Source organism: Oncorhynchus nerka, linkage group LG5 (assembly GCF_034236695.1).
Source record: "Oncorhynchus nerka isolate Pitt River linkage group LG5, Oner_Uvic_2.0, whole genome shotgun sequence".
NCBI classification, from domain to species: domain Eukaryota; kingdom Metazoa; phylum Chordata; class Actinopteri; order Salmoniformes; family Salmonidae; genus Oncorhynchus; species Oncorhynchus nerka.
Window position 1 is genome coordinate 21129610 of NC_088400.1, and position 22404 is coordinate 21152013.

Sequence of the window (22404 nt, forward strand, 5' to 3'; positions counted from 1 at the left end):
TCACATTGACTCGTTAGTCATTTAGCAGACCACTCTTCTCCAGAGAGATTTACAGTAGTGAGTGCATACAGTGGAAGTAGGAAGTTTACATACTCCTTAGCCAAATACATTTAAACTCAGTTTTTCACAATTCCTGACATTTAATCCTAGTAAAAAATACCTGTCTTAGGTCAGTTAGGATCACCACTTTATTTTAAGAATGTGAAATGTCAGAATAATAGCAGAGAGAATGATTTATTTCAGCTTTTATTTCTTTCATTACATTCCCAGTGGGTCAGAAGTTCATACACTCAATTTGTATTTGGTAGCATTGCCTTTAAATTGTTTAACTTGGGTCAAACGTTCTTGGTAGCCTTCTACAAGCTTCCCACAATAAGTTGGGTAAATTTTGGCCCATTCCTCCTGACAGAGCTGATGTAACTGAGACAGGCTTGTAAGGCCTCCTTGCTCGCACACACTTTTTCAGTTCTGCCAAAATACCTAGACTTTGTTGTCCTTAAGCCATTTTGACACAACTTTGGAAGTATGCTTGGGGTCATTGTCCATTTGGAAGACCCATTTGCGACCAAGCTTTTAACTTCCTGGCTGATGTCTTGAGATGTTACTTCAATATATCCACATCATTTTACTCCCTCATACGCCATCTATTTTGTGAAGTGCACCAGTCCCTCCTGCAGCAAAGCACCCCCACAATGTGATGCTGCCACCTCTGTGCTTCACGGTTGGGATGGTGTTCTTCGGCTTGCCTTTTTCATCCAAACATAACAATGGTCATTATGGCCAAACAGTTCTATTTTTGTTTCATCAGACCAAAGTACAATCTTTGTCCCCATGTGCAGTTGCAAACCGTAGTCTGGCTTGTTTATGGCAGTTTGAGCAGTGGCTTCTTCCTTGCTGAGCGGCCTTTCAGGTTATGTCAATATAGGACTGGTTTTACTGTGCATATAGATACTTTTGTACCCGTTTCCTCCAGCATCTTCACAGGGTCCTTTGCTGTTGTTCTGGGATTGATCTGAACTTTCCCCACCAAAGTACATTCACCTCTAGGAGACTGAACGAGTCTCCTTCCTAAGCGGTATGACGGCTGCTTGGTCCCATGGTGGTTATACTTGCGTACTATTGTTCGTACAGATGAACGTGGTACCTTGAGGCATTTGGAAATTTCTCCCAAGGATGAACCAGACTTTTTTTTCTGAGGTCTTGGCTTATTTCTTTTGATTTTCCCATGGTGTAAAGCAAAGAGGCACTGAGATTGAAGGTAGGCCTTGAAATACATCCACAGGTACACTCAAATGATGTCAATTAGCCTATCAGAAGCTTCTATAGCCATGACATCATTTTCTGGAATTTTCCAAACTGTTTAAAGGCACAGTCAACTTACTGCATGTAAACTTCTGACCCACTGTAATTGAGATGTAGTGAATTATAAGGGAAATAATCTGTCTGTAAAGAATTGTTGGAAAAATGACTTGCCATGCATAAAGTAGATGTCCTAACCGACTTGCCAAAACTATAGTTTGTTAACAAGAAATTTGTGGAGTGGTTGAAAAACAAGTTTTAATGACTCCAATCTAAGTGTATGTAAACTTCCGACTTCAACTGTACATCAACACTAATGAGCGAGTTGTTCTATAGCTTTTGGGTTTTGCTCAGTATAATCCTTGTTTTAAAGTCATGAGTTATGTTTATTCTTGTCTTCAAATAGGCCTACTGACCTTAGTTATCACGTTTTTGGCAGAATATTAGGATAGTCAATAACTGTTATTAGATTTTTATAAACAGCTGACTCAGTAAATATTTCAGCTATTCATTTCTTAATAATGTATGATTTCTTAGTCTGTTTATAAATGAGGTATAATATATGTAAATACAATTTACTGTCTGCTTACAAACCATTTGTAGATGGCGTTGGTCAAATGCATTATTGAAGTTATGAAGAAATAGATCCCTCAACTCCTCTGAAACAAATGACTGTATCAACCTTTACTGTGCATTATCAGTAGAATTCCCAGTATAATACCCTGTACATTGTAATGATTGTATCAACCTTTACTGTGCATTATCAGTAGAATTCTCAGTATAATACCCTGTACATTGTAATGATTGTTGCATTATCAGTAGAATTCTCAGTATAATACCCTGTACATTGTAATGATTGTATCAACCTTTACTGTGCATTATCAGTAGAATTCTCAGTATAATACCCTGTACATTGTAATGATTGTCCTTTACTGTGCATTATCAGTAGAATTCTCAGTATAATACCCTGTACATTGTAATGATTGTATCAACCTTTACTGTGCATTATCAGTAGAATTCTCAGTATAATACCCTGTACATTGTAATGATTGTATCTACCTTTACTGTGCATTATCAGTAGAATTCCCAGTATAATACCCTGTACATTGTAATGATTGTATCAACCTTTACTGTGCATTATCAGTAGAATTCTCAGTATAATACCTGTACATTGTAATGATTGTATCAACCTTTACTGTGCATTAAAAATTCTCAGTATAATACCCTGTACATTGTAATGATTGTATCTACATGCATTATCAAGAATTCTCAGAATAATACCCTGACATTGTAATGATTGTATCAACCTTTACTGTGCATTATCAGTACTCAGTATAATACCCTGTACATTGTAATGATTGTATCTACCTTTACTGTGCATTATCAGTAGAATTCCCAGTATACTACCCTGTAATTGTAATGATTGTATGTGTGCATTATCAGTAGAATTCTCAGAATAATACCCTGTACATTGTAATGACTGTATCAACCTTTACTGTGCATTATCAGTAGAATTCTCAGTATAATATATATAAGTATAATTCCGGAGACACCTGAAACCCCACCTCTTTCAGGAATACCTAGGATAGGATAAAGTAATCCTTCTCACCCCCCTTAAAAGATTTAGATGCACTATTGTAAAGTGGCTGTTCCACTGGATGTCTTAAGGTGAACGCACCAATTTGTAAGTCGCTCTGGATAAGAGCGTCTGCTAAATGACTTAAATGTAAAATGTAAATGTACATTGATTTTTTTTGTACAAATAAGCAAACTAGCAGAAAAAGAGACCCACAGACCTGTTGTAGATGCTCTGGAAGGCCTGTTTGCTGGGCAGGAAGATGTAGGCCAGGGGCAGAAAGACATCTACTACACACTGACACTGAGAAACACACTGAGACTGGAACTGTTGCATCCCCTCTGGGTCTGCTGGGATTACCATCTGAGAGGGGGGGGGGGGCAATGAAAGTAGACAGAAGGATGAAGAGGAGAGGGAGAATGAGAAAAGATTAGACTGCGACTTTTGGAAAATGGGTCAAATAAAAACCCAATATCTTCAGGAAGTGTGAGATTATGTGAGAGAGCGGGATGGTCAGGTGATTGAGTGAGCGGGATGGTCAGGCAAGGAATAATTAACTACATCATCTCCACCACTCAACCAGTATTCTAAAAGAGCACAGACACAAGGGACAACAGACACACTGGTCTCTACATTGCATATGAGCTGAAGGCAGTCATCAATGACCTTGGACCACAGAAGGTATTTGCACTGGTGACAGACAATGCTGCGAACATGAAGGCTGCTTGGTCTAAAGTGGAGGAGTCCTACCCTCACATCACACCTATTGGCTGTGCTGCTCATGCAATGGATACACTCTACAAGAGAGCCAAGGAAATGGTTAGGTATGTGAAGGGCCATCAAGTTATAGCAGCAATCTACCTCACCAAAGTGAGAAGAATAAGAGCACCACATTGAAGCTGCCCAGCAACACCCATCGGGATGGTGTTGTCATCATGTTTGACAATCTCCTGGAGGGGAATGAGTCTCTCCAAGAAATGGCCATATCACAGTCTGCCGATATGGACAGTGCCATCAAGAGGATCCTCCTGGATGATGCATTTTGGGAGAGCGTGGTAAGCAGCCTGAAACTCCCGAAACCTATAGCAGTGGCCATTGGGGCAGCAGGGTAGCCTAGTGGTTAGTGTTGGACTAGTAACTGAAAGGTTGCAAGATCGAATCCTCGAGCTGACACGGTAAACATCGGTTGTTCTGCCCCTGAACAAGGCAGTTAACCCAGTGTTCCTAGGCCATAATTGAAAATAAGAATTTGTTCTTAACTGACTTGCCTAGTTAATTAAAAGTTTAAACATTATTTTTTATTTTTTTTATTGCACAGATTGATGCCATCCTGTCTGATGTTCAGACTCTGCTTGAAGATGTGAGAAGAAATGTGTACTGCCCTGCCCACATCACTGTTGCTCCAAGCAGAGGAAACTGCAGTTCTGAAATACATCAAAAAGCGTGAAGACTTCTGCCTGAAGCCCATCCATGCCGCAGTGTACATGTTGGACCCCAAGTATGCTGGCAAGAACATCCTGTCTGGTGCACAGATCAACAAGGCCTATGGTGTCATCACTACCATGTCTCGCCACCTTGGCCTGGATGAGGGCAAGGTTCTTGGCAGTCTGGCGAAGTACACTTTCAAGCAAGGGCCTTGGGATGGAGATGCAATATGGCAGTCGTGCCAACATATCTCATCAGCCATCTGGTGGAAGGGACTTTGTGGATCTGAGGCTCTTTCCCTTGTTGCCTTCATCATCCTCCAAATCCCACCAACATCAGCCACCTCAGAGCACAACTGGTCCTTGTTTAGAACACAAACACACACACACACACACACACACACACACCAGGCTGACCAATACAAGGGTTGAAAAATTGGTGGCCATATGGGCAAACTTGAGGCTTTTTGAGCCTGACAACGAGCCATCCTCAACAGGGTTGGAAAGGAACTTTTTGAGCCTGAAAACGAGCCATCCTCAACAGGGTTGGAAAGGGACTTTTTGAGCCTGAAAACGAGCCATCCTCAACAGGGTTGGAAAGGGACTTTTTGAGCCTGAAAACGAGCCATCTTCAACAGGGTTGGAAAGGGACTTTTTGAGCCTGAAAACGAGCCATCTTCAACAGGGTTGGACAGGGACTTTTTGAGAGATGCGATGGATCACTGGGGATTGTTCAATATTCCTTTTAGTTGTTCTGTTCAGTGAAATCCTCCCATACGAAGAGTCAACTCATTTAATTAAAAGTTCAATTTGTAAGTTAAATATTTAAAAAATATATATATATATATTGGAAGGATAATAATTTGCAATTATGTCTACTTATGATAAGGTAAAAGGTTTGTTTCTGTCTCCATATGGTATGGTAAATATATCCAATGCAAAAAACATCTACATTTAAATGGTAGTCATATTAATTCCCATATATTCCAATAGAAAGTTTCCATCTCTGAATATTCCCCAAAATGTGCAACCCTAGGGGTGGTATACAGAAGATAGCCCTATTTGGTAAAAGACCAAGTCCATATTATGGCAACAACAGCTCAAATAAGCAAAGAGAAACAACAGTCCATCATTACTTTAAGACATGAAGGTCAGTCAATTCAGGAAAATCTCAAGAACTTTGAAAGTTTCTTCAAGTGCAGTTGCAAAAAACATCAAGAGCCACAGAAAAGGAAGACCTAGAGTTACCTCTTCTGCAGAGGATAAGTTCATTAGAGTTAACCCCACCTCAGATTACAGCTCAAATAAATGTAGCAACAAACACAACTGTTCAGAGGAGACTGCATGAATCAGGCCTTCGTGGTCCAATTGCTGCAAAGAAACCACTACTAAAGGACACCAATAATAAGAAGAAACTTGCTTGGGCCAAAAAACATGAACAATGGATATTAGACCGATGGAAATCTGTCCTTTGGTCTGAGTCCAAATGTGCCATTTTTGGTTCCAACCGCAGTGTCTTTGTGAGATGCAGAGTAGGTGAACGGATGATCTCTGCATGTGTGGTTCCCACTGTGAAGCATTAAGGTGGTGGTGTGTGGGGGCTTTGCTTGTGACACTGTCGGTGATTTATTTAAGAATTCAAGACACACTTAACCAGCATGGCTATCACAGCATTCTGCAGTGATACACCATCCCATCTGGTTTGCACTTAGGTTTTGCACTTATCATTTGTTTTTCAACAGGACAATGACCCAACACACCTCCAGGCTGTGTAAGGGCTATTTGAGCAAGAAGGAGAGTGATGAAGTGCTGCATCAGATGACCTGGCCTCCAATCACCCAACCTCAATCCAATTGAGATGGTTTGGGATGGGTTGGACCGCAGAGTGAAGCAAAAGCAGCCAACATGTCTTCAGCACGTGGGAACTCCTTCTAGACTGTTGGAAAAGCGTTCCAGGTTTGATTTTTGATTTGATTTTGATTTGGTAAAGCTGGTTGAGCGAATGCCAAGTTTGCAAAGCTGTCAAGGCAAAGGGTGGCTACTTTGAAGAATCTAAAATATATTTTGATTACTACATGATTCCATATTTCCATACATGTTTATATGATGATTCCATATATGATTCCATATTTGTTATTTCATCATGTTGATGTCTTCACTATTATTTTACTAAAAATAAAGAAAAACCCTTGAATGAGTAGGTGTGTCCAAACATTTGACAGGTACTGTTACGTGTGTGTGTGTGTGTGTGTGTGTGTGTGCGCGCGCATATATGTCTCTTCACAGACACTGCTGTTCCATAAGGTGTATTTTTATCCGTTTTTTTTATATGATTCTACTGCTTATATCAGTTACCTGATGTGGAATAGTTGTGGAAAAGTACCTGATGTGGAAAAGTTCAATGTAGCCATGGCTCTATGTAGTACTGTGAAGAGACCTTTGTTGGCATTTCTTGTGGGGTATGCATGAGTGTCCGAGCTGTGTGCTAGTAGTTTAAGCATACAGCTCGGTGCATTCAGCTTGTCAACACTTCTTACAAAAACAAGTATGGATGAAGTCAATCTCTTCCACTTTAAGCCATGAGAGATTTACATGCAAAGGGATGGCCAGTTGTGAGAGAGGGATGGCCAGTTGTGAGAGAGGGATGGCCAGTTGTGAGAGAGGGATGGCCAGTTGTGAGAGAGGGATGGCCAGTTGTGAGAGAGGGATGGCCAGTTGTGAGAGAGGGATGGCCAGTTGTGAGAGAGGGATGGCCAGTTGTGAGAGAGGGATGGCCAGTTGTGAGAGAGGTGTTTGTGATGGGATGGTGCGGTACCTCCTCAGTCTCGAACATGGTGCGGTTGGAGGAGAAGGGAGAGCTGGTCTTCTCTCGGAGTTCACAGGGGTTCTCAAACGACATGGACCCCAGGTCCCTCATCAGACCCACCCCTACCCCCCCTAACGCTGACCCTAGACCCTCTCCTCCACTCACACGCACTGACAATCTGGAGAGAGGGAGGGAGGTAGACAAAGAAAGACAGGGAGATGTATACTATACAGCTGTGGAATTGGTGTACAGTAGGTGTTTGATGAAAGACATTCAATTCAAGTGACACAGCAAGTGAAACAAACTCTCCTAAAACAAATGTTCCAGAAACACACTCACTTGGCCATGGAGTCTTGACTCTTCTTGACTCTGATACAGGGGAAGGAGCCTCCCTCCCAGCCCTCATACGTTCCTGAGAGAGACAATGAACAAACAATTGCTCAAAATGTGACCGTTACTGTGTGTGTATGTATATTCGACTGTGTGTGTGTGTGTTCCTCACCGTGCAGGTCACTGAAGCTGGCCTCCAATAGCTGTGTGAGGGAGCTGTGGGAGGGGCCAGGGGGTGCATGGTGATCTGGCTGGAGGTCAAGGCCCTCCTGGGAGCAGATATCCAGGTCACACAGCTCCAGTACCAGGGTCTCCTGCCGCATGGCTCTCTGGGAAGGCGGGCGTCGGAAGGGGAGCGGCCGGAGGTCTGGGATGGGGAAGCGGAGCTTGAGGATGGCGTGGGGCGAGAGGAGGGAGAGAGAGGAGTGCAGCTCACTGCTCTGGGTCTGAGAGAGGGATGGGAGAAGAGTTGGAGGAAAAAGAGGGGAGAATATTCAAATAAAAAAATCGAAACAAAGAAAACCTGCAATTTAACTTCAATTGTGAGGCAGGCATATCAAAATCCTTATCAACCATTATCAACTGGCTCATCTTAGTGGCTAGTGGCTTTCTGACGGGTCCTCTTAGTGGCTGGTGGCTTGCTAAGTGTTTACCTGTGTGGACGGGTCCTCTTAGTGGCTGGTGGCTTGCTAAGTGTTTACCTGTGTGTGGACGGACGGGTCCTCTTAGTGGCTGGTGGCTTGCTAAGTGTTTACCTGTGTGTGGACGGGTCCTCTTAGTGGCTGGTGGTCTGCTAAGTGTTTACCTGTGTGTGGACGGACGGGTCCTCTTAGTGGCTGGTGGCTTGCTAAGTGTTTACCTGTGTGGACGGGTCCTCTTAGTGGCTGGTGGCTTGCTAAGTGTTTACCTGTGTGGACGGGTCCTCTTAGTGGCTGGTGGCTTGCTAAGTGTTTACCTGTGTGGACGGGTCCTCTTAGTGGCTGGTGGCTTGCTAAGTGTTTACCTGTGTGTGGACGGACGGGTCCTCTTAGTGGCTGGTGGCTTGCTAAGTGTTTACCTGTGTGGGACGGGTCCTCTTAGTGGCTGGTGGTCTGCTAAGTGTTTACCTGTGTGGACGACTGGTGGTCTGCTACGGGTGGACCTCTTAGTGGCTGGTGGCTTGCTAAGTGTTTATCTGTGTGGACGGGTCCTCTTAGTGGCTGGTGGCTTGCTAAGTGTTTACCTGTGTGTGGACGGGTCCTCTTAGTGGCTGGTGGCTTGCTAAGTGTTTACCTGTGTGGACGGGTCCTCTTAGTGGCTGGTGGCTTGCTAAGTGTTTACCTGTGTGGACGGGTCCTCTTAGTGGCTGGTGGCTTGCTAAGTGTTTACCTGTGTGTGGACGGGTCCTCCTCCGGCCTGTGTGGGACAGTGGCTGCAGGCTCTGCTCAGAGGCTCCAGTCGACTCAGTATGTCCAGGTCCAACTCAGCACTCAGCTCTCCCAACTCTACCCTCACTACACTGTCTCTACGCTGCACACGCTGCCTCCCCTGCAATACAGAGACATTGATATATCAGGAGGAGGGGGTAGCAGGTTAACAGAGGAAACCAAAACAGACTGAATTAATGATATATTAGCTTTTGAACATGACGCCAACACACAACATGGACACTGTCCTGGTTTACCTTGCGCAGGTGTTTCTCTGTGAGACTGTAGTGTAGCTGTGCACAGGGTCTGGCTGTATCTCCCACTGTGAACATCCCAGCACGCTGGAACTGGAGCAACTAGAGGAGGAGGAAAGAGGAGTGAGGAGTTATATCCTGGGCAATGCTAGCCCATGCTGTAGCACACTGTTATGTTGAATGGTGTGTATAAATCCTCAGATGATCTCAAATAACAGCCCCTGTCCTACCTCAGTGTATTGGGGCTTTCCTGGCTCCCAGAGACACTCAAGCAGCTCTAGCCTACTGAAGGATAGGTCAGAGGTCACAGCACGGGAGTGGCGACCCGCACTGCGCATCTCACACGCCACCTGTACCGCTGCTCCAGTCATCCTGAGAGATAGAGCAAGTGATTATTTATGGGTATGTAGGGCAGGCAGGTTTGTTGGTATATCTGAGGAGTGGTGGCCAATGTTGAAGAGACTATTGTGTGTTTGTACCTTAGGTGTGAGTGCGGGCATGCTTTAGCGAAGCTAGCTCTGAGGTGGTGGAAGTCTCTCTCGCTGAACATGCTGTCTTTGAAGAAGGCCAGCTCCCGGAAGAACACCTGAGACACCTGGGTCAATGAGGACACTCCGTCCGGCCCGGGGTGTGGTTCCTGCTCCAGTAGGGTTAGGGTGAGCCCACCAAGCGAGAGGCGAAGCAATGCCTCTGGTTTCAGGGGCTCAGATTGGCTACTTCGCCCTGGACGAGGAGGGGTTAATAAGATGAATCAGGAAGATAGGTTGTATAATATAGTTTTTGTTATCTGTGAAATGTGTACAAAACAATGTAGTAAGATGCTGTGAGAGTTACCTGGTATTCTGCTACACTGGGGCAGGCTGGATAGTGATCCTGGTACAGGATAACACCTGGGACCCTGTGGAAGGCCCTGGGCGTAGCTAGCCTGGCTGTGTGTAGACGACGCCATGCTGTCGGAGAGAGAGCTGCCAGAGAGAGCTGACGTCGCACTGCTAGTCATACCAGGACCCATGGAGAAGAACATATCTGAAAGACAGAGAGTGTAAACAGAGAAAAGGTGCATTATGCTTCACATGTCTAGTTCAACTAATCTCTCACAGAAATGCCAAGCAAACAAAAGCTAATGTGACCACAAATTCACTAGCCTCCATATTGCATTCCAACTATAGCTTCCCTCCACTAACCCACGTACCCCCGTTCTCCAGACCGGTGAGGTAGGGCTCCATGTCAGGCTCTTCATCCCAGTCCGGATCTCTGTCTCCGGGGCTGGAGCTCAACTGTTTGCTCAAGTCCTCCTCTATCAGACGCAGGTCCTCTGAGTCCAGGGGACGGCTGTGAACCCCAGCACCACTGGCTTCAGGCTCTGGTAGGATAGACAGGGAGGAATCATACAGGCTCTGGTAGGATAGACAGGGAGGAATCATACAGGCTCTGGTAGGTTAGACAGGGAGGAATCATACAGGCTCTGGTAGGATAGACAGGGAGGAATCATACAGGCTCTGGTAGGTTAGACAGGGAGGAATCATACAGGCTCTGGTAGGATAGACAGGGAGGAATCATACAGGCTCTGGTAGGATAGACAGGGAGGAATCATACAGGCTCTGGTAGGATAGACAGGGAGGAATCATACAGGCTCTGGTAGGATAGACAGGGAGGAATCATCAGGCTCTGGTAGGATAGACAGGGAGGAATCATACAGGCTCTGGTAGGATAGACAGGGAGGAATCATACAGGCTCTGGTAGGATAGACAGGGAGGAATCATACAGGCTCTGGTAGGATAGACAGGGAGGAATCATACAGGCTCTGGTAGTATAGACAGGGAGGAATCATACAGGCTCTGGTAGGATAGACAGGGAGGAATCATACAGGCTCTGGTAGGTTAGACAGGGAGGAATCATACAGGCTCTGGTAGGATAGACAGGGAGGAATCATACAGGCTCTGGTAGGTTAGACAGGGAGGAATCATACAGGCTCTGGTAGGATAGACAGGGAGGAATCATACATGCTCTGGTAGGATAGACTCATGGCTCTGGTAGGATAGACAGGAAGGAATCATACAGGCTCTGGTAGGATAGACAGGAAGGAATCATACAGGCTCTGGTAGGATAGACAGGGAGGAATCATACAGGCTCTGGTAGGTTAGACAGGGAGGAATCATACAGGCTCTGGTAGGATAGACAGGGAGGAATCATACAGGCTCTGGTAGGTTAGACAGGAAGGAATCATACAGGCTCTGGTAGGATAGACAGGAAGGAATCATACAGGCTCTGGTAGGATAGACAGGGAGGAATCATACAGGCTCTGGTAGGATAGACAGGGAGGAATCATACAGGCTCTGGTAGGATAGACAGGAAGGAATCATACAGGCTCTGGTAGGATAGACAGGAAGGAATCATACAGGCTCTGGTAGGATAGACAGGAAGGAATCATACAGGCTCTGGTAGGATAGACAGGGAGGAATCATACAGGCTCTGGTAGGATAGACAGGAAGGAATCATACAGGCTCTGGTAGGATAGACAGGGAGGAATCATACAGGCTCTGGTAGGATAGACAGGAAGGAATCATACAGGCTCTGGTAGGATAGACAGGAAGGAAACATAGGCTCTGCAGTACACAGTGTGGATGAAGATGTGCATGGTTAAAAGGCAGAGTTTTGTTCCACTGTTAATGACATTAGGATGTGGAACTAAGACACATACACTAACTGTATAAAACATTAAGAACACCTTCCTAATATTATGTTTCACCCCTCCTCAGAACAGCCTCTATTCATCAGAGCATGGACTCTACAAGGTGTCGAAAGTGTTCCACAGGGATGTTGGCCCATGTTGACTCCAATGCTTCCCACAGTTGTGTCAAGTTGGCTGGATGTCATTTGGGTGGTGGACCATTCTTTGATACACATGGAAACTGTTGAGCATGAAAAACCCAGCAGCGTTGCAGTTCTTGACACAAACCACTGCGTCTGGCACCTACTACCAAACCCAGTTCAAAGACACTTCAAATATTTTATCTTACCCATTCACCGTCTGAATGGCACATACACAATCCATGTCTCAATTGTCTCAAGGCTTAAAAATCCTTCTTTAACCGGTCTCCTCCCCTTCATCTACATTGATTGAAGTGGATTTAACAAGGGGCATCAATAAGGGATCATAGCTCTCACCTGAATTGACATGGTCAGTCTATGTCATGAAAAGAACAGTTCCTAATGTTTTGTATACTCAGTGTAGGTGGAATGCAGGTGGGGAGATACAAGTAAACCAGTGTCTTTCCTCACCTGTGTCGATGCAGAGGGCAGACAGAAGGTCGGTCAGGTGAGTGATCTGGTCTGGAGAGAGCAGCAGGTGGAGGCAACCCACCTTCCCATCCAGCTCCAACTGAAAGATAAGGAGAAACAATTGGCTGTAATAACAGAGACAGAACAAGACAAAAGCAAAACTGTGTTCTTAAAAACTAGGTTAAGCACACAGGAAGTGAACCAACCCCATGCAAACACACTGACAGACAGACACACACACACCTTAGGTCCAGGCAGCATGTCGTTCTGTTTGATCTTGACCATGGTCTCCATGAAGCCAGAGCAGCTGCCGAAGAGGAGGGGCCGTTGGGTGGCCGGAGGGAGGGAGGTGGGGGCAGCTGGAGGGTCAGTCTCCTCCTCCTCAACTTCCTCGTCGCTGGCTGAGGCTGAGCCAGGGGTGTCAGCTCTTAAAGGACCCTGAGGAGAGAAAGATTACCAGGGTTAACCCTTAGCACCACTGCTTGATAGTCTGTCAGCCCCAAGTCTCATATTGCCTCTCACACTAGAAGGAGAGCGAGAGGAAATACTGTATGAGTGTATGTGAGTAGTTTCTAAGTGAATATTTAGTCTATATAAGAGGTGTGTGTTATATTGGGACCCAATGTGAGTATATGCATGTGAGAGTGATAGTGTACAATGAGGGGGTTGATAAGTGCCATGGTCAATGTGAAACTGTATGATACCTGGGGCCCTCCGGTGGTCTCGTACAGCAGTTGAACAGAGCTGAGCTGGAGGATCTTGTGCAGGAAGGCAGGGGGCTGGTGGATGTCCACAGGCACCGTCTGGCTGGGGTCCCTTACCGCCTCGTCACAGTACTCCAGCCTACAGCGCACCACACAGCCACCGGGGGCAGAGATGAGCACTCAGCACAATAACGCTATATACCTTCAACCTCAGCCAAATCACCCACCACACACACATTCACCATACAAGCTCTACCAAAGATAGTGAAGTTTCTCCAAGGTTCAAAGGTTCTCTTTGGATCTACAGACAAATCCAGTGACTGTTTGGCATTGCAAGTTTGAATCAAGTGTTTCCTTATCTCCTTTCCATCCTGACTTCTAAACCGGTCAAAGGTGAACAGATCACCACAGGAAGTGTGAGTGTCAGTGTGGTGAGAACCAACATACCGTTTGATGTGCACCTCTAAGGCAATGCCCGTCTCCATGTCCAGGGGCTGGTGCTCGATTCGGACGATGGTGTCCAGGAGGGTGACTTTTATCCGACGCAGGACTGCAACACAACACAAAAATGGGACATCCATTATCACTAAGCATATTGGTCACAAAGACACTAACAAGGGACACCAGTGATGTGATATGAGTCCTTATTTCACAAGCTTGGACTTGATGGTACACAACTGACTCAGCAGTTTGAAAACAACTGAACAAATATGTTATCTTCAAAAAGGCACAGTGCTTTTCACTGCCATGCACACGTGCAAACAAGGCCTACACATTGACTCACCAGTCTCAATAGTTTGTGCAAACATCTCCAAGCCCTCCAGTGGAGCGGGCGGCTCCTCGGACGCCTCAGGGGGGTCCTTTAGGCACTCCTGGGCCAGCTGCATGCTGGAGGTCATGCATGTGGACCAGCCCTGGGAGTCCAAACCCCCACCTACACGTCAACGGGAAAAACGAGGCATAATTCAGTGACTGTAATCAATGCTAAGTGATGACTCATGGACATACTGTACTGTATGACTGAGCAACAGTCATTTTGTTAATTGGTTTGTAGCTGGCTCTGAAAAATGTTGGGCCTGGGATAGTGCAACATCTTCTCTTGAGCTCTGACATTGGTTTACAACAAAGAGTTAGCTAGTACTAGACAACTGTATTTGTCTTAGTTGACAATGACATTCTAAAGGTAGCTAGCTAATCAATGGTTACCACAACTTCCTTCCTGAACCTGATAGGCCTGAGGCAGTGACAGGAACAGGAGCAATAACAAGGTAAGACTGGCTGTCAGACTGAGACTTACTGGTCCTGTACTTGGGTCTGCATGTTATCTGAAGGCCTGAGATGACGAGGGTGCAGTGGTCAGTGACAAGAGCTGACCAGGGAATTGTCACCTCTATGCTGCTCACAAACCCATCCACAATCTCAAGTGGAGCCCCAAGAGACTCCAAGAGCTCGTTGACCGCCTGGGGGGAGGGAAGGAAAGAAATGGGTGATGAGATATGAATAGAGATGAGTGGAAGATGTTGGAAAAAGAAACACCTTGTCCTACAATAAACAGCTGGTGGAAATGGCATCGGGCAATGGTTTTGTCTGATGTGCAGATTGAAAGTGAGTGAGTTGGTGAGACCTAAGTCATATACAGTATATTTCAACTGAACTGCAGGGACACTGGATGAGGAGAGTTATTTTCCAATCAGATGCTGACAAAAATATTTATCGGAACTGCTGTTCCTTGAACTCACGAGAGGCGTTGATACTGTTGTTATACTCAAGTCCTGAAATTGCAAAAAAGTTGAGGGTCGGAGTGCATGGGAACACACAAAAGGGACCAGTTGTTCCTTGACAGTTAAAACTGCCTTACTACATTGACTAACTCACCCAAACATCGATGTTGATTTCTTTGATGACACCACTACCATTGTACAGGTCCAAACTCAGCTGTTCCAAACTCAGTCGTTCTTGAAAGAAGTGACCGAGGTAATGCTGTAAGAGGTATCGACAGGCCCGCTTCTTGATTGAGCCTGACCAGGGGAAAAGCCAGCGAGACATAGGGCCAGCGAGTTCAGGGTGAGGGGGCGATGAGGCGATGGAGGGAAACGAATGCGAAAATAGTCCTCCGACAACTGCATAACAAATCAAACAAAGTGTACTAACGAGGAACGAGCTACAGGACTGGCTAGCTAGCTAACGTTAGAGCCTAGTAGGTGGCTAAGGAAGGGGGTAACCCGTATCTCGGAAACCCTTTGTGTCAGGACCGATGAGTCCAACGTCGTTTTACAAGACGTTATACTTGTTGTTTCAGTTCCTCTTTTATCGGTATTTCTGTCTAAACTTGGCGACAGGTCCTCTTGCATATCTCGCGTTTCACCGTTTCTCAGGGTTGTTTATTGTTTTCATACGCGAATTGATTGTACGGTGGGGGACGTCATTGCGTCAATTGCAAAGGCCGAAATTATAAATACGCCATCTTTGGAAGGTCAAAACCAAACTGCGTTCCTCTGCCCAGGCGTTGCTGTTACATGCCATATCTTAGCTACAACGCTTGGATAGTTATTTTACGTATCAGCTAACCACATTAGTCTTCAAAACAATTGGGAACTCGGAAATTTCCGATTATCAATTAAATCAATATAAGGGGCTTTAGTGTCATGGGAAACATGTTTACATTGGCAAAGCAAGGGAAATAGATAATAAACAAAAGTGAAATTATCAATAAAAATGTAACAGCGTTACACTCACAAAAGTTCCAAAATAATAAAGATGTCATATTATGTCTATATACAGTGTTGTAACGATGTGCAAATAGTTTGAGTACAAAAAGGAAAATAAAAAAACATAAAAATGGGTTGTATTTACAATACTGTTTGTTCTTCACTGGTTGCCCTTTTCTTGTGGCAACAGGTCTGCTGTGATTGCACACGGGTATTTCCCCCAATTGATATGAGAGTTTGTCAAAATTGGATTTGTTGGGTCTGTATAATCAGAAGGAAATATGTCTTTAATATGGTCATACATTTGGCAGGAGGTTATGAAGTGCACCTCAGTTTTCACCTCATTTTCTGACTTACTTGACAGCCAGATCTGCCTATGGCAGCCTTTCTCGATAGCAAGGCTATGTTCAGAGTCTGTACATAGTCAAAGCTTTCCCTATTTTTGTGTCAGTCACAGTGGTCAGGTATTCTGCCACTGTGCACTCAGTGTTTAGGGCCAAATAGCATTCTAGTTTGCTCAGATTTTTTGTTAATTCTTTCCAATGTCTCAAGTATTTGTTTACTCATGATTTGGTTGGGTCTAATTGTGTTGCTGTCCTGGGGCTCTGTAGGGTCTGTTTGTGTTTGTGAACAGAGCACCAGGACCAGATTTCTTAGGGGACTCTTCTCCAGGTTCATCTCTCTGTAGGTGATGGCTTTGTTATGCCGTGTCTGAATCCTGGCTCAGGAAGGCCACCAAAAATTCTGAGATTTCCATACCCAACTATAACATCTTCCGTCAAGATAGAACTGCCAAAGGGGGAGGAGTTGCAGTCTACTGAAGAGATAGCCTGCAAAGTAATGTCATACTTTCCAGGTCCATACCCAAACAGTTCGAACTACTAATCTTGAAAATGACTCTCTCCAGAAATAAGTCTCTCACTGTTGCCGCCTGCTACCGACCCCCCTCAGCACCCAGCTGTGCCCTGGACACCATTTGTGAATTGATTGCCCCCCATCTAGCTTCAGAGTTTGTTCTGTTAGGTGACCTAAACTGGGATATGCTTAACACCCCGGCAGTCCTACAATCTAAGCTAGATGCCCTCAATCTCACACAAATCATCAAGGAACCCACTAGGTACAACCCTAAATCTGTAAACAAGGGCACCCTCATAGACGTCATCCTGACCAACTGGCCCTCCAAATACACCTCCGCTGTCTTCAACCAGGATCTCAGCGATCACTGCCTCATTGCCTGTATCTGCTACGGAGCCGCAGTCAAACGACCACCCCTCATCACTGTCAAACGCTCCCTAAAACACTTCTGTGAGCAGGCCTTTCTAATCGACCTGGCCCGGGTATCCTGGAAGGACATTGACCTCATCCCGTCAGTTGAGGATGCCTGGTCATTCTTTAAAAGTAACTTCCTCACCATTCTAGATAAGCATGCTCCGTTCAAAAAATGCAGAACTAAGAACAGATATAGCCCTTGGTTCACTCCAGACCTGACTGCCCTCGACCAGCTCAAAAACATCCTGTGGCGGACTGCAATAGCATCGAACAGTCCCCGCGATATGCAACTGTTCAGGGAAGTCAGGAACCAATACACGCAGTCAGTCAGGAAAGCTAAGGCCAGCTTCTTCAGGCAGAAGTTTGCATCCTGTAGCTCCAACTCCAAAAAGTTCTGGGACACTGTGAAGTCCATGGAGAACAAGAGCACCTCCTCCCAGCTGCCCACTGCACTGAGGCTAGGTAACACGGTCACCACCGATAAATCCATGATTATCGAAAACTTCAACAAGCATTTCTCAACGGCTGGCCATGCCTTCCGCCTGGCTACTCCAACCTCGGCCAACAGCTCCGCCCCCCGCAGCTACTCGCCCAAGCCTCTCCAGGTTCTCCTTTACCCAAATCCAGATAGCAGATGTTCTGAAAGAGCTGCAAAACCTGGACCCGTACAAATCAGCTGGGCTTGACAATCTGGACCCTCTATTTCTGAAACTATCCGCCGCCATTGTCGCAACCCCTATTACCAGCCTGTTCAACCTCTCTTTCATATCGTCTGAGATCCCCAAGGACTGGAAAGCTGCCGCCGTCATCCCCCTCTTCAAAGGGGGAGACACCCTGGACCCAAACTGTTACAGACCTATATCCATCCTGCCCTGCCTATCTAAGGTCTTCGAAAGCCAAGTCAACAAACAGGTCACTGACCATCTCGAATCCCACCGTACCTTCTCCGCTGTGCAATCTGGTTTCCGAGCCGGTCACGGGTGCACCTCAGCCACGCTCAAGGTACTAAACGATATCATAACCGCCATCGATAAAAGACAGTACTGTGCAGCCGTCTTCATCGACCTTGCCAAGGCTTTCGACTCGGTCAATCACCATATTCTTATCGGCAGACTCAGCAGCCTTGGTTTTTCAGATGACTGCCTTGCCTGGTTCACCAATTACTTTGCAGACAGAGTTCAGTGTGTCAAATCGGAGGGCATGCTGTCCGGTCCTCTGGAAGTCTCTATGGGGGTGCCACAGGGTTCAATCCTCGGGCCGACTCTTTTTTCTGTATATATCAATGATGTTGCTCTTGCTGCGGGCGATTCCCTGATCCACCTCTATGCAGACGACACCATTCTATATACTTCCGGCCCGTCCTTGGACACTGTGCTATCTAACCTCCAAACGAGCTTCAATGCCATACAACACTCCTTCCATGGCCTCCAACTGCTCTTAAACGCTAGTAAAACCAAATGCATGCTTTTCAACCGTTCGCTGCCTGCACCCGCACGCGTGACCAGCATCACCACCCTGGATGGTTCCAACCTTGAATATGTGGACATCTATAAGTACCTAGGTGTCTGGCTAGACTGTAAACTCTCCTTCCAGACTCATATCAAACATCTCCAATCGAAAATCAAATCAAGAGTCGGCTTTCTATTCCGCAACAAAGCCTCCTTCACTCACGCCGCCAAACTTACCCTAGTAAAACTGACTATCCTACCGATCCTCGACTTCGGCGATGTCATCTACAAAATTGCTTCCAACACTCTACTCAGCAAACTGGATGCAGTTTATCACAGTGCCATCCGTTTTGTCACTAAAGCACCTTATACCACCCACCACTGCGACTTGTACGCTCTAGTCGGCTGGCCCTCGCTACATATTCGTCGCCAGACCCACTGGCTCCAGGTCATCTAGAAGTCCATGCTAGGTAAAGCTCCGCCTTATCTCAGTTTACTGGTCACGATGGCAACACCCATCCGTAGCACGCGCTCCAGCAGGTGTATCTCACTGATCATCCCTAAAGCCAACACCTCATTTGGCCGCCTTTCGTCCCAGTTCTCTGCTGCCTGTGACTGGAACGAATTGCAAAAATCGCTGAAGTTGGAGACTTTTATCTCCCTCACCAACTTCAAACATCTGCTATCTGAGCAGCTAACCGATCGCTGCAGCTGTACATAGTCTATCTGCAAATAGCCCACCCATTTTTACCTACCTCATCCCCATACTGTTTTTATTTATTTACTTTTCTGCTCTTTTGCACACCAATATCTCTACCTGTACATGACCATCTGATCATTTATCACTCCAGTGTTAATCTGCAAAATTGTAATTATTCGCCTACATCATGCCTTTTGCACACAATGTATATAGACTCCCCTTTTTTTTCTTCCTATTGTGTTATTGACTTGTTAATTGTTTACTCCATGTGTAACTCTGTGTTGTCTGCTCACACTGCTATGCTTTATCTTGGCCAGGTCGCAGTTGCAAACAAGAACTTGTTCTCAACTAGCCTACCTCGTTAAATAAAGGTGAAATAAAAAAATGGAAGGTTTGGGAATCGCTTCCTTTTAGGTGGTTGTAGAATTTAACGACTCTTTTCTGGTTTTTGATAATTAGCGGGTATCGGCCTAATTCTGCATGATTTGATTGATTTGATTGAGTTTAACACGCTTAAATGTCCTTGGCGCCGGTGGCACTGTGTTATCATCAACGCTGGCAAAGAAGGTGTTTAGCTTGTCTGGAAGCAAGACGTTGGTGTCCGCAATGTGGCTGGTCATCCTTTTGTAGTCTGTGATTGTCTGTAGACCCTGCCACAGATGTCTCGTGTCTGAGCCATTGAATTGCGACTCCACTTTGTCTCTATACTGATGTTCACAATCCTTATATTATGGAATGATTTTATTAATACAAAAATAAATGTACAAGTAGCCAGGGCACACTCCAACACTTAGACATATTTTACTAACAAAACATTTGTACTTAGTGTGTCTGCCAGATCAAAGGCAGTAGGGATGACCAGGGATGCGTGTGAGTGTATGAATTGGACAAATTTGAACAAATTGGACAAATTTCTTGTACTACTAAGCATTTGAAATTTAAGAACTACTTTTGTCAGGGAAAATTTATGGAGTAATAAGTACATTATTTTCTTAAGGAATGTAGTGGAGTAAAAGTAAAAGTTGTCAAAAATATAAATAGTAAAGTACAGACACCACCAAAAAATGACTTTTTACTTAATTAAGTACTTTACACCACTGAACAACGCAAGCCTTTCGGGAACCAGGCCAAGGTTTGAGAAGTCAATGAGAGAAGGGAAGAATTCTTCCTTAGTTGTTAATTTTCTCTGAATCTAAAGGCACAACCTATATTCGAGCCAATGTCTTATGTAGTTGAACATGTTATTACTCCAACCTTGCGAATGTGACAAACTGACACATTTTCATTTTCGTCAAAAACAACTTTATATTGAAGGAGTGCCTTTGATTTGATGGCCTAGCTCGGCGCTACACTACTGTTAGACACAATGACGTATTTCTACACTTGAGCTTATGGTGTGTTCTAGACCACTAGGAACTCTGAAAAATACGTGGTCAATCATGATGTCAGAGAGGCCAGAGTTCCCGAGTTTGATGACCTTTTAAAACTATTTTCCCCAGTCGGAGGGGTTAGTTTTTTTTCTCCGAGTTCCCAGTTATCTTGAAGGCACTGAAGTCTGAGATTTCCAAGTTCCCAGTTGTTTTGAGCATTAGCTAGCCAACATTGCCATGATATCGCCCACAAGTGTGATCAGGGATTTCTATTGGAAAAGCAGTTTTAGCCCATCTTCATACTGTACTCTCTTTACTAAAACTGTTATTGTAGAAGTGCTGTGTTGCCTGTTGGCTAGCGAAACTGCTCGTCTGAGATTACTAAAGATTAGAAAGCTGCCGCCGTCATCCCCCTCTTCAAAGGGGGAGACACCCTGGACCCAAACTGTTACAGACCTACATCCATCCTATTCTGCCTTTCTAAAGTCTTCGAAAGCCAAGTTAACAAACAGATCATCGATCATTTAGAATCCCACTGTACCTTCTCCGCTATGCAATCTGGTTTCAGAGCTGGTCACAGGTGCACCTCAGCCACGCTCAAGGTCCTAAACGATATCATAATCGCCATCGATAAAAGACAGTACTGTGCAGCCGTCTTCATCGACCTGGCCAAGGCTTTCGACTCTGTCAATCACCGTATTCTTATCGGCAGACTCAACAGCCTTGGTTTCTCTAATGACTGCCTCGCCTGGTTCACTAACTACTTCTCAGGTAGAGTTTAGTGTGTCAAATTGTAGGGCCTGTTGTCCGGACCTCTAGCAGTCTCTATGGGGGTGCCACAGGGTTCAATTCTCGGGCCGAATCTTTTCTCTGTATATATCAATGATGTCGCTCTGATTCTTTGATCCACCTCTACGCAGAAGACACCATTCTGTATACATCTGGCACCTCTTTGGACACTGTGTTAACAAACCTCCAAACAAGCTTCAATGCCATACAACACTTCTTCGGTGGCCTCCAACTGCTCTTAAATGCTAGTAAAACTAAATGCATGCTCTTCAACCGATCGCTGCCCGCACCCGCCCGCCCGACTAGCATCACTACTCTGGACGGTTCTGACTTAAAATGCCATTATAGGTTCTGACTCCGGTGCAATTATACACGTTATCAACATTTAAAACATGAGCATGCCTCATTCTGACCAAAGGTCACCAGTGTTTCCAATTGGGTGACTTTGGATTGATTTCAGACCCCTCCAGCGACTTTATTTGGTAGAGGCAAGCGACAAATGCATCTACTTTTCAGTGCCTTTGTGGAGTTTTGACACCGATTATTGCTATTGCTTTGGTAGCATTTAGCGACTTTTCCCACTCAATTGTGCCATAAATGAGAGTGGGGAAGCTGTCTCTGCAACAGAAGTCACAGCAAAGGTGCACACACAGGCAGGAGTGGGTGTAGGAGAGGAGGTGAAAAAGCAGTCTCCAGGGTGTACTTGAGAAAATGTTCTAAAATGTGAAGAAACAAAATATTTTGAAAAATATTACTGCAAACAATATATTCAATTTAATTCAATTTTAATAGTCAGGAAAACATTTACTGAGGGCACTCGTGTAAAATCTGTAGTTATTTTATATTTATAGGCCTACTTTTTTACTTTAGTCTTGGTCTGTGCGCATTGCTCTGTCTATCTGGCCTCTGCGCAGGCGCCCGTTGGCTCAATGTTTGATCCTCTGCTTCTGCCAAGTGCACAAGTGATGCTTTGCTCCGGGCGCTTGAGTGCCTGCTGTTGTTATCCTTATAGAAACTATGAATGATAAGACAGCACCTG

At 45.2% G+C, this 22404-nt stretch overlaps 1 protein-coding gene across 2 annotated transcripts in view; it reads right to left on the bottom strand.

Moving 5' to 3' along the window:
* Positions 1-15541, bottom strand: part of LOC115129192 (autophagy-related protein 2 homolog A-like) — a 44879-nt gene extending 29338 nt beyond the window's left edge. The window contains exons 1-17 of one of the 2 annotated variants that reach the window (XM_029659286.2): positions 14957-15536; positions 14379-14541; positions 13866-14015; positions 13529-13631; positions 13082-13220; positions 12621-12815; positions 12378-12477; positions 10288-10458; positions 9930-10121; positions 9575-9818; positions 9326-9467; positions 9099-9197; positions 8804-8962; positions 7608-7881; positions 7445-7517; positions 7115-7283; positions 3096-3238 (exon numbers count right to left, since the gene is read on the bottom strand). In XM_029659286.2, coding sequence (XP_029515146.2) covers positions 3096-3238; positions 7115-7283; positions 7445-7517; positions 7608-7881; positions 8804-8962; positions 9099-9197; positions 9326-9467; positions 9575-9818; positions 9930-10121; positions 10288-10458; positions 12378-12477; positions 12621-12815; positions 13082-13220; positions 13529-13631; positions 13866-14015; positions 14379-14541; positions 14957-15127 — 2687 coding nt within the window. In that variant the 5' untranslated portion in view covers positions 15128-15536. Of the gene's footprint in view, positions 1-3095; positions 3239-7114; positions 7284-7444; positions 7518-7607; positions 7882-8803; positions 8963-9098; positions 9198-9325; positions 9468-9574; positions 9819-9929; positions 10122-10287; positions 10459-12377; positions 12478-12620; positions 12816-13081; positions 13221-13528; positions 13632-13865; positions 14016-14378; positions 14542-14956 lie in introns of both variants that reach the window. The other variant, XM_029659288.2, reaches the window with a different exon arrangement.
* Positions 15542-22404: the final 6863 nt, after the last annotated feature.